A 13,565-nucleotide genomic window follows, 5' to 3' on the forward strand; every position below is an offset into this window, starting at 1 on the left:
AATTTACTGTTGGTAACATCGTCAGTTGATCCCACTGTACAGAATTTAAAAACTTTCTGAGACCACTGTACTCACCTTTACAGAAGTAAAAACCCTTTCCTTTACCCCTGATGGTAATTAAATCTTTAAGTAAATCCCACATCAGTACACTGTGATCACTGCCACCTAGTGGTTTCTTTATCTGCAAATTCTTAATACACGAATGATCACTGCTGATAACCAGATCAAGAGTATTACTCTCTCTGGTTGCCTCTCGAACATGCTGCTGCAGAAAACAATCATTGTGGCTAATGATCTGATGGTCTTTGTGGAGGCATTTCTGGCTCCTCCCTCATTGAAGATGGCAGTGGTTTGTGCCATTGTCACTCTCTGGTTGGCTGAAACAGTGCGAGACAGACACTGACGGCCACATTCATACACCACTTTCTCCACCCACCACATTGTCCATGGTGAAATGCTATTCCGGAAATGGCTTATTCCCAATACACTCTTGACACTGCCAAACGGGAATAGCGCATTTTCTGTACCACCTCCGTGATAGAGTGACCCATGTGTCGGGTACCCACTATTGTCCCTCTTTCAAAGTCGGTTAACTGACAACATTTATCCATACTGACATCAAATTACTGTCTACATGAATGCAGTGTACCAATATACTTGTCAAGCAGTGGGTTCATTCACTAGCAAGAGGGGTAACAGCATCGCATTGCCAAGGAACCAGGTATCCCATGAATTCTGCCGTTTCAGTCTACAATATACTCTTATTCATAGTTAACTATATACTGTAGCTACTAATCATACTACTATATAGCATATGGTTAGTAATTATACTATGACCCTGTCCTCGGGTCAGGTAACACGAACGATGTTAACCCTCGGGTTGGGTACAAATAATCAAAATGAATTGTTATTTCAAACATGTCAGGCTATTTCTTACACATATTTTTTAAAAATATATATATATTTTTTTTTATATTAAAATTTTTGAAGGTTTTTTTTAGAAAAAATGTGTACTGTTTGTCTGTTGACACTTTTAATTGGCCAATAAGGCGCACTTCGACAAGGTGTAAAAAAATTCATCGAATTTGTACTCTTCCGTCGAAATAGGCCGCTAGCAGTGCAAGAGCGCTGAAAGTAGCAACAGGGTTGACTCTATTTTACTTCTGCACAACAATTTGCAATAAAATGAGAGGGAAGAGAAGGTGGCTGGTAGAAGTAGATATCAATAGAGGTTTTGGAATTATGTTAAGTATGTTAAATGGAAAATTTATTACTTTTCTTTTTTTTATAATTAATATTAATAATTATTTTGGATAATTATTATTGTTATATAATTATTAATATTGAACTTTGAATCTGAAAGTTTATTTCTTTATTATTATGAAACTTCAGAAACTAATGCTAGTGATTTTATTTATATAAAAGGTTTGAGTCAGGCTGGTATAAAAAATGGTTTGGGTGAGGTCAGATATGGGTAATGAATATGAAAATCAAATTCCGTCTCAATTGGGTCAGGCTGGTCTGTTAAGTGCAGAAAGCTATTATTCTTGCATAATATTACTACCCGCTATTTACTCTACCGAATCAACATTAGTGACTGAGTTAGCATCATTTAGAAAGTGACGTCTCTTAGTATGAAGGATATAACATTTTATTTCCATGTGCGCTACTTAATCTACCAAATTCATGTTAGTGACTAAGATAGAATCGTTCATACTAAGAGACGGAAGTGACTTCGTTTGCGTCATTTTCTTAAGAAAAATTCATTACCGATTGGTTTTGCTTCACAGTCTGAAAATGTAGTAGGTGCCGCCAAAGATGTTTTCACATTAAAAAAAAGAAACCCTTCCCATTTCACCCATCCATTCACTCCAAATTCTTGTCTAGTTCAGCCTTGAATTTATTAAAGTTATCGACCTCCACTATGGCAGATGGAAGCTTGTTCCAAGAAAATAGTTTTCTGTGTGCAACAGTATCATAAACTTTCCTGAAATCCAAGTATATGATATCAAAATTGTTTTTTTTATTTAGTTTCTTTGTGACCACATCACAGTATTGAATGAAATTGGTCAGATGAGACTTCCCCTTAACAAACCCATGCTGTGTCTGAACTATAACTGCAGTCTTGTCTAGATGATCCTGCATTGCTACTCTAACCAGTGACTCCATTATTTTCTCTGGATCAGAAGTTAAAATAACCAGTCTGTACTTACTCGTGCCACCCTTTGATCCCCTTTGTGTATTGGGGATACATTTGCAGTTCCCCATTCCGTGGAGAGCTCCCCTGAATTCATGGATACTCTCATAATTGTGGCTAAGCATTTGCTTACTTCCTTTGTTGTCTCCCTTAAAATTGGATAGATCCCATCCACTCCAGGTGCATTTCTTATATTTACCTTCAACAATTTCTCCTCCACTTTGCTCTCAGTTATTACAAAATCATTTAGCTCACTGCTAGAGTTTGATAAGCTTCTGGCACCCACTTTCCTATAGGTTTCCTCATGTGAATGTCGATACAAAATACTCTGTTTGTCATCTACTTAGTAGGATCATCAACAATCGAACCATTAATATCAAGTCGACCAATCTGACATAAGTAAAGAAGTTTTTACTGTTTTTCTTTGCATCTTTTGCCAAAGATTTCTCATAATCTGCCTTCGCTTGCCTAAGCCCCTTTGTGACTTGATTACAGACTATCTTAAATCTGCCTTCGCTTGCCTAAGCTCCTTTGTGACTTGATTACAGACTATCTTATATCTACCATAGTCTTCTTGTCACCTGATAATTTATATCTATCCCAGGCATTTTTCTTCTCTGCTATGAATCTCATTAGTTCATCTGCCATCCATTTAGGCCTAAACCCTGAACAGTTTTTAGTTGGGACAAAAAGCCAAGATTACTTCCTTGAAAGCTTTCCATTTTGAATTTACTATTGATAACTTCATCATCAGTTGGTCCCATTGTATAGAATTTAAAACCTGTCTGAGACCACTGTGGTCACATTTAGAAAAGCAAAAACCCTTCCCTTTACCTCTGATGGTGGTTACATCTTTAATTAAATCCCACATCAACACATTGTGATCTAGTGGTTCCTTTATCTGCAGATTCTTAATACATGAAGAATCACTGCTGGTAATCAGATCAAGAGTATTACTCCCTCTAGTTACCTCATGAACATGCTGCTGTAGAAACAATCATCCATTAAATCCAAAAAGGCTAGGAAGTGTGTGTGAGTGACTAACCCACAAGTTACAGTCAATATTTGGGAAGTTCAAATTCCTCATTATAAGACAATCTGATTTGCTGGCCCATTCTGTACAGATGTTCATTGCACTTTTCAGAGTCATTAGGCACACTCCTACTCTCAATTTTGCTTTCCCAGTGCTTATGTCACACCAAACTGCTCAACACTAGACTGTCCAACTATGTCGACTGGATGCACTTCCTTAGATTTCTTGTGTATCTTAACTAACAGCATAATCCCTCCTCCCTTCCTATCCTTTCTGTACACATTGAACTCCTCAAATTCCAGTTCTGCATTCCCTATATCTGTGTGACACGTCTCCGATATCCCAACTATATATGCATTTTGATATCTTGACCAGCACCTTAAATTCATCAAATTTATTAACTAAACTCCTAGCAGTGGTGTACATGGAAGTTCACATTTCTAACCCTTTTTTGCAATGGTATGTTATATTAATGACTAGCATCAGAAATAGAAATATAAACAAAAGATATTTATTTTTAAAATTTAAGGCAAAGTTAAGTAATATTTGACAGATGCTCTCAAAATATTCCAAAATGAGCATTTGCAACCTTTATACAACAGTTTTGGTAAACACGACAATTATGGCTGAAATGTTATCAGAAGCCCTCAATTTGTTTCAGTTTATCATTTTAAATGGAAAACAAAATGAAAAGTTCACCAGGTGCAAACTAATATTTAGTGGAACCGCCTCTGGCTCTGATGACAGCAGCACACTGTTGACGCATTGACAACAATTTCTGAAGATAATCAACTGGTAATTTGTGGTTCCAACCATGAATTATAGCTTCCTGAATTTCACAAAGGGTCTTTGGTTTCTTTCTGGCAACTGCAGATTCCACATGATGCCAACAGTTCCCTATAGGATTCAGGTCCAGACTGTTTCCTGGCCAGCTAATAGTTGTAATGGGTCGAGGAATTGACAAAAACAATTCTGAAGATAATCAACTGATAATTTGTGGTTCCAAACATGAATTATAGCTTCCTGAATTTCACAAAGGGTCTTTGGTTTCTTTCTGGCAACTGCAGATTCCACATGATGCCAACAGTTCCCTATAGGATTCAGTTCCAGGCTGTTTCCTGGCCAGCTAACAGTTGTAATGGACTGTTCTTCCAACCATTTTTTTTACCTGTAACAAATGTAAACCCATTACTGTCGAACCTCTAATGCAGAAATGAAGCTAAAGTAACTACACAAGTGCCTACTTACACTTTTCGCCCGATGACAAGGAGCAGAGTCGTCTTGAAAGATGCAGTTACTTGGCAGGTTGAAATGGCCTCTAATGGTTGGCAGCAATTTGCCTTCCAATTTAGGCAGGTATCCATTGGCATTTACAGAACCTTTTATAAACTGCAGGTGACCTACTCCGTGATAAGAAATGCACCCCCATATCATTTGGCTGGTAAGGATTTTCACTGTAGACACCGTATAGTCTGGATGGTATTCTTCACCACGTCTACGGTGAATCATTTGTCTCCCATCAGAGCCATGCAGGTTGAATTTCTTCTCATTCAAGAAAATAACTGACTTCCACGGGTCATGGGTCCATTTGATTAAATTAATCGGGCCTTTTTTATTTTTTGTGCGAGGAGGGGCTTCTTCTTCTTCTTAGGATGACTCTTCAAAAATGGACTTAGGACAAGTCCATTTTTGAAGCGGCATCTTCTGACTGTTACTGCACTTGCTCCACTCCTGTATGTTCTTCCCATTATCTTTTCAGCACAGATGAAGAAGCTTTACGGTTTTTAAGGCATAGGCGGTTCAAAATGCTGTCCTGTTTTGGCATAGAGACTCGTTTGCGTCCAGTTCCTTTTTTCCTATCAGTAGAACCAGTATTCTTGAGTTTGGAAAGAAATCTACTCACTGTCGACTGATTACAAGACACTCTATAAGCAATATGATGGGAAGAACATCCTTCCTCGCGTTAAGCAATAATAGCACTCTTTCTTCGTGACGTCAACTGCACGTAACTCGCCATCCTAGCACAAGCAATGAATGACTGCAACTCTTGCAGAGCATGCTTATATAGCTGAAAGTAACAGCTGATGCAAATATTACATAATCACCTACACGTGTCAATCTTATCTGATACAATCTGTAAGAAATATTGCAATATACTTATGTTATTCAGACGACAATTGCAATTTTATGGAGGATGGACTTTCTTTGAACACCAGTGTACATGCACCTGTTCTTACTTTTAGTTATCTTAACACATCTTAGTTATCTTACTCTTAGTTATCTTAACACAGCCCATGTATTTACTTGTTTCATGATAATGCCAAGTGTGGAATTTCCCCAGCACCTTGCTTTCCAGGATGTTGCTCATTCCAATAGAAGCACTGCAAGAATCACTTTCACCTCTGCTTGCAGCTACTGTTAATCTATTAGTCTGCGAACCCCCAAGTTGCAGTTTTCTAACCCATCTAACACTGCCTTGATAGCATCAGCAAATATTCTTGCACCCGTCTTAAAGTGTATCCCGTCCCTGTAAAAGCAGTCTCTCCTGTTAACAAGCACAGACCACTGAGTAAAATTCTACCCCACGAGCCTTGCACAATCTCTCTAGGGCTGAATTGATTGACAAGGCTCTCATCATATACTCCCTCCTATTGTGTCTGGGCAGAATTGCACACTTTCAATTTAACTCTAACTCAATTTTTTTCAATATTGACCTGTACTAGTTAAGCAAGTCCTCAGATCTCCTACTCTTAATGTCATTAGTGCCAACATGTACAACAATATCACCCTTTATGCCCTTAAAAGATAATATCTGCTCTGCAACGGCATCAACTTTTGCCTATGGCAGACATACCCTGCTCCTATTCCACCTATCCACATACATATATATATATATATATATATATATATATATATATATATATAATTATATTAGTGATAAAAAAGAAAAGAAAGTTAAAACGACAGTAACTGTAACTAATATTTATGGGTCAATGCAGTTGCAAGCAATCATGCAATACACCCATAATGTCTATAAAATATTAAGGATAATAGAAAATTATTAGTAAATCAATCAAATAATAATACCATCAGGACCTAAGAAAACGCAAAAAAAAAAAAAAAAAAAAAAAAAAAAAAATCGCTTTTTACCGACAATCTAGATGACTTCAACTGGGGCCAACCACCCAGACTGAAGGCAAAAAACGACAAGAGGTTCTCTATTTCTTTGATGATCAATATATGCTAAGTAATTTAAATCTAAACCAAACATAAACCAGTATAGGCCAAATATACCTGAGCCACAACTTATATCTTGTAATGTCTTTAAACTGTCCTACACTCTTTATTTTTATTTCTCCGAAATTATTAGGGCAATAAGACGTAGGAGAAACTATTTCTTGTCTATACCACTATTTTTCGCCTTTGTGGAGTTCAGGTTCTATTATTCCTACTCCTTTAGTTTTTCTTCTTACTATCTGCATGTTTCTCTTTGCGTTAACTTAAATTTAATTATTTATTTATATTTATTTTTACCGTATCCATCACATAGGGGGCACCACATATTATTTTGACGACTATTACATTATGTCCTAGATACGGTAAATATGTAGTATGTATTATATATTTAATCATTAAATTACGTTCTCTGTCGGGTCAACGATGATTAATATATGCTTACATTTCTTACATTTGATTCTTATAATTCTAAAATAATTCTAAAATTTCTTAACTTTTTATTTACATTTGATTTATATTTAGCCTATACTAGTTTATATTTGGTTTAGATTTAAATTACTTAGCATATATTGATCATCACAGAAACAGAGAACCTCTTGTTGTTTTTTGCCTTCAGTCTGGGTGGTTGGTCCCAGTTGAAGTCATCTAGATTGTCGGTAAAAAGCGATAATTTTTTTTTTTTTTTTTTTTTTTCGCGTTTTCTTAGGTCCCTGATGGTATTATTATTTGATTGATTTACTTTTTCTAATAATTTTCTATTATTCTTAATATATATATATATATATATATATATAGAGTGATATCAATCACTATATACAGGGTGTACATAAATTAATTGGGCAAAATAAATGGATTATTATGCGTAGGTATACAGCCAAACATGAGAGTACACATGATTATAAGGTAGTGAAACACAAAGTTTACCCTTTTCACAAATGTTCGATGTGGCTGCCCTTCGTTACTCTGCAAATGTCCCATCGGTAAATCAGTTCTTGCCATATGTTTCTGAGCATGTTCACATCGATCAAACCAAGTTCAGTGCTGATTCGTGATTTCAACTCAGGAATGGATGTCGGAAGCGGCGGACTGTAAACCTGATCTTTTACAAAACCCCATACACTGAAATCTAGGGGTGAAAGGTTTAGTGATCATGGTGGCCACGGAATAACACCTCCATGACCAATCCAAACTGGGACTTCAGCACTGAGGTAAGAAGTAACTGCTGTGTGGAAGTGACAGGTGCGCCATCTTGTTGGAAAATGAAACCTCCATGCACTGTTTCCTTCAGGATTGGCATAAGGTAAATCTGAAGCATGTTCAAGTATACGGTTCCCGTAAGCTTTTTCAGCAAGGAAGAATGGCCCAAAAATATTAGAACAACTTACGGCACAAAACACATTTACCTTGGGAGTATCCCTTTCATGGTCTAAGGTGGCATGAAGATTTTCTGATCCTGAAATCATGTCTATTCACGTTGCCACTCGAATGAATAGTTGCCTCGTCGCTGAAAACTAACTGCGACAAGAAATCGTCATCCCTTTCCATGTGCTCTAACGTATCGGTGCAAAAATTCTCTCTCTTCAACAGGTCCATGGGCTTAAGAGCTTGAACAATTTGCAATTTGTAAGGTCTGAACATCAGACGTTTTCACAGGATTTTGTTAACTGTTGATTTAGGAATTCCCAGCTGTAAACTAGCCCGTGCTGTAGATTTTGTCGGACTTCTCAAAAATGAATCTCTTACTGTGTCAACCTTCTCTCTTCTGGAATTCTAGGTCTGCCTTGCCCGCTAAGCCTACAAGCCACACATCCCGTTTTGGTGAATCGCTTGTACCATGCTACAATAGTGTCTCTTTTCGGGGCACTTTTCTGGTATTCTCAACCGAAATTCCGTTGCACTTGCACAGCAGAATGAGTTTCATGAAATCACAGATAGCATTTTGCTTTTTCAGAGTGGTTATAAGTCTCCATCATTACAAGAACACAGAAAGAATGATGAACAACCCCGAACTACATCTCACTCATACGTGGACACCTAGCGCCATCTATCCGCAAACTTAGGATACAATACTACTCATCTGCCATTGAACTGGTACCTTACAATTAATATTTCGCAAATTATTCAGTTAATAAATTGCCCAACTAATTTGTGTCTACTCTCTATATGTTTTTACATATATATATATATATATATGTGATTGAAAGAGTGAAGGAGAAAGCTGTTTCTATTGAGTTTACGGTACACACAAGAAGTTAAAAAGGTGAGATAACTCTACTATAAAGAATAAGCAGAAAAGCAAATGAAGTAAAATAATATGAAATACAAAAAATAAAATGAGATAAGATAACACATTGCCATATTAATCACAATTTCAGAGTGTTCATTAGAGGTCATCCACCGAAATAATGAGAAAGAGGGCAATATGTAGGCCTCTGTTTCCAACATGGTCTGTATGCTCTTGAACATGTACTGTGGAATAGGTTTGAATTTAGCAGTAAACAATTGGACTGAATAAGGTATGCCAGTGATGATACATAGAGGATATTAACCATGGATAACCTTACAGAAACAAGAAAAGAACATAAAAATTGAAGTAATGATTTAAAAACGAGTTTTGGTTAAATAGACTGTAGGAATTAACAAGTAAGGAACTTACTGTTACCTTGTAATACTGAAATTGGCGAATATAGCATCATATGTGTATATTTATGTATGTTGTACTAACAGTTCCTAGTGTAAGAAAATGACAATAGTAAAAAAAAAAAAATTACATATATTTGATGCAGTTAAATATATGATGCACACACTGCCCAGATAGTGATAGTTAAGAATTATCATAGCTTACAAAGTAGCAGTGAACAGTGGCTAAAACTTTAAGGCAAAGAATAGATTGTGCAAAGGAAGGAGGTAGCATCCTGATGTTGCATTTGTAAAACTAATGGCTCACTGGAAATAAAGATAAATGAAGTAAGATAAATAGATGGGTTCGGGTAGTTTGCAAATCCCATTCCTGTAGTTAGGACCCTGAATGAATGTCTGGGAGTATGTATCCCATGTATTTAAGATCAGTTGTGTGGTTAAGATAATAAAGAAGAATTAAATTTAAATATATACAGAGTTAATAGACTGTATTGGCCAATCGGTGGGTACAAGTTTTCTAAGTTGTAAGAAGCTACAGAGACCAAGTGAATTATATATACACTATGTACAGACCTGGTAGTTAAGGGGAATAAAATCCATTATAGCTGATTATCTATATTTATATGGTTGGCTACTATATTGTTATAATAAGAGTAGGAGTGTGTTATAGGCCTAATGACTTGAATGAGTACAATGAACAATTGTACAGAGAAATAGAGTGGGCCAGTAAATCAGAATGTCTTATAATGGGGAATTTTAACTTCCCAGATATTGACTGGAACTTGTGGGTTGGTCACTCACACACTAGTCAGACTTTTGTGGATTTATTGGATGATTGTTTTCTGCAGCAGCATGTTCGAGAGGCAACCAGAGAAAGTAACACTCTTGCTCTGGTTATCAGCAGTGATCATTCGTGTATTAAGAATTTGCAGATAAAGGAACCACTAGGTGGCAGTGATCACAGTGTGCTGAAGTGGGATTTACTCAAAGAGGTAACTACCGTCAGGGGTAAAGGAAAGGGTTTTTGCTTCCGTAAAGGGGAGTACAGTGGTCTCAGACAGTTTTTAAATTCTGTACAGTGGGATCAACTGACGATGTTACAAACAGTAAATTCTAAGTGGGAAGCATTCAAAGAATTAATCGTGGAAGCTACTAGACTTTATATACCGATTAAGAAATATCGTTCCATCGAATATTGTTCGATGGAACGATATTTCTCCGATATTGTTCCCACATCTGGGGTGGTGCTCCCAAAACCTTTCTCAGACTTCTTGATTCCATTCAGAAGAGGGCAGTTAGGTTAATTAATGATTCATCTCTAACAGAGTCTCTCCACCCGCTGTCTCATAGACGTACTTTTTCTGCTGCATGCCTCTTCTACAGATACTTCCATGGGCACTGTTCTTCTGAATTGGTTTCTATAATTCCCACTCTCTCTTTCAAAACAGTCCCAAAACACGTTCCGCCACTAGCCAACATCCATTTACTGTCCAACTTCAAACTCACAGAACCAACTTTTTATCTTCCTGGTTTATTCATTCAACTGCCGTGTTCTGGAATAACCTTCCTTCATACATATTTCCAGAAAATTACAGTATACAGAAGTTCAAGTTTAATGTCAACAAATATCTTCTTTCGTCTTCTCAACCTCCAACCCAAGCACAGTAATAAGTACTATAGGTTCTAACACCTCTCGTGTTTGGGGTTTACATACATAAAAAAAAAAAAAATTCGTGCACAGTGACTTGTAAATTCAGCTGAGGGTCCTACTATAGGAATATGGGCTTGCGATCCCAGGTTTACCTAAGTCTTACCTTATATATCTTGCATCAGACTTTAAGCTATCCTATACGCTTTGTTTTTATTTCTCTGACATTATTAGGGAAATCCGAGGATATAGGAGAAACTACTTCTAAGCATTCTATTATAGTTTCATCTTTGTGGAGTTCAGGCACTGTTACTCCTATTCCGTTAGGCACTTATCTTACCTCACTACCACCAAGTTTCATTACGTGTGAATTTAATATATAACTAAGTGGCTTTTGTAATTTTAAAATTACAAAAATTTAATCAAAATTACAATTAAATTAAAATTAAAAAGTACACTTTTGTAATTTTTCCTGAGCATGAGATAAAAAAATTGACCAAATAATTCAGTTTATTTGTTTATTAAGCGAATATTTGTCGAACATTTCTTTTTTGCTTCAATCAAATTCAGTTCACATAGTTGCGAGTGGTGCATAAGCATTTAGGGAAATTCTGACTTACGTAAAGTTTCGCAGAAGGCAACCCTTGCGTAAGTTAGAATGTGGCTGTTTTAATTTTTGTAAACTAATATCAAGTATTAGGAGATGCTCTGAAGGCAGGGCATCTTTATCTAAACCTTGCCAAATCTGTAAAGAAATTCTATGTTTAACCAACACCATGAAACAATTTTTTTTTTCCAAAGCTGGAATTACAAATTACAGATGCAGTCACATAATTTTCAGTAAAGTTCAAACACGTCTATAAAACAGATAAAATGCCTGCTATACATTTAAAGTGAAACTTTTAGCCAAAAATTATGTATCATAACTTTTCGATTACTTCATGAAGTAACTTAAGTAATTTAATAAAACTATTAATTTTTGAATTGTTTGTTTAATCCTTGCTAATTTTTTTTTTTTTTTTTTTCATTGCCACATTATGTCAATTACAAAGCTATAGATATTCATACATGTACACGGTGACACGTAAGCAATGAACCTTACATATTCTGTAAACATTAAGTACAACATAATATTAAGAATGATTTTGTCAATGACAAATGTAGTCTACCACTATACTATATGTAACAAAGAACCAATTCAGAGTATTTCCCATGTTCCACATAATTTATGCAACTTTGATTAGAACATCTGATGGCTAATTTGTTAATAAACATAAGCAGAAATTTGCAGAATTTTAAATAAAACAACAAAACCATAGTTTTGCTATCTTTTTTGCAAAAAATGGTGAAGGAAACTGTTACAACAGTAGATGAAGAAAGAGGTCAAAACGAATGAAATGGACTACTCCTGCATCATAAATCTGAGTTGGCAGGTATATAGGAATAAAAATTAATTTTAGAATAGAGATACAGTTCAAAATACCTTTAAATATATCTACTAGATAAGTCAGGGTAAAGTTCTTTTGTTTCTGACCGATTCCTACTAGCTCTTGAGTGCATCTAACAATGGCTTTTGCATCCTCTGTTACATCAAACTTTTCATATGTCTCCTACAAATAAGAATAAAGGGATAAAATGTTTTTTAAATTCATATCTTTAAAAAAATTAAAATTCATAACTATAAATATAATATGTTATCCAACAAAATAAGATAAACGAACCACTAGGTGGCAGTGATCACAGTGTGCTGAAGTGGGATTTACTCAAAGAGGTAACTACCATTAGGGGTAAAGGGAAGGGTTATTGCTTCCGTAAAGGCGACTACGATGGACTGAGACAGTATTTAAATTCTATACAGTGGGACCAACTGATGATGTTACCAACAGCAAATTCAAAATGGGAAGCATTCAAAGAACTTATCTTGGAAGCTACTAGGCTTTACATACCAACTAAGAAATATTGTTCAAGGTTTAGGCCAAAATGGATGTCAGATGAACTAATGAGGCATATGGCAGAGAAGAAAAATGCATGGGATACTTACAAATTAACACATGACACAGAAGCCTATGATAGATACAAGTTGATATGCAACCAAGTTACAAAGGAGGTTAGGCAGGCGAAGGCAGATTACGAGAAATCCTTGGCAAGGGATGCAAAGAAAAACAGCAAAGAGTTCTTTACTTATGTAAACTCTAGAAGGAAAGGGATGAATCAGATTGGTTCACTTGATATTGATGGGTCAAGTGTTGATGATCCTGCTCAGGTGGCTAACAAACTAAATGAATATTTTGCATCGACATTCACACATGAGGAGTTATTCAGCGAGGGGAATGCCAGAGGTGTATTCAACTCTAGCAGTAAGTTACAGAATCTTGAAATAACTGGGAGTAAAGTGGAGGAGAAACTGTTGAAGATAAACACAAGAAAGGCACCCGGGGTGGATGGGATCTATCCAGTTATATTAAAGGAGGCAGCAAAGGAAGTAAGCAAACCCTTAGCCATAATTATGAGAGCTTCCTTGGACTCAGGGGAGGTACCCATAGACTGGAAATGTGCAAATGTGACCCCAATTCACAAAGGAGGATCAAAGGCTGACACAAGTAATTATAGACCTGTGAGCTTGACTTCTGTTCCAGGAAAATTAATGGAGGCACTGGTTAAAGACGCACTGCAGGATCATTTAGACAAGACTTCAGTTATAGCTCAGACACAGCATGGTTTTGTTAAGGGGAAGTCTTGCCTGACCAACTTGAGTGGATACTATGATGCAGTCACAAAAGAACTGGATGCAGGGAATAACTTTGATATTA

The 13,565-nt window shown here is 36.2% G+C and overlaps 1 protein-coding gene across 1 annotated transcript in view; it reads right to left on the bottom strand.

Moving 5' to 3' along the window:
• The window catches only part of LOC150080603 (recQ-like DNA helicase Blm), a 200,546-nt gene that overhangs the window by 59,892 nt on the left and 127,089 nt on the right, over positions 1 to 13,565 (bottom strand). Inside the window, exon 12 of the mRNA XM_090381153.1 lies at positions 12,239 to 12,365. Coding sequence (XP_090237279.1) covers positions 12,239 to 12,365 — 127 coding nt within the window. The remainder of the gene's footprint in view (positions 1 to 12,238; positions 12,366 to 13,565) is intronic.

Source organism: Mastigoproctus giganteus, chromosome 9 (assembly GCF_048544385.1).
Source record: "Mastigoproctus giganteus isolate SK-2022 chromosome 9, ASM4854438v1, whole genome shotgun sequence".
NCBI classification, from domain to species: domain Eukaryota; kingdom Metazoa; phylum Arthropoda; class Arachnida; order Uropygi; family Thelyphonidae; genus Mastigoproctus; species Mastigoproctus giganteus.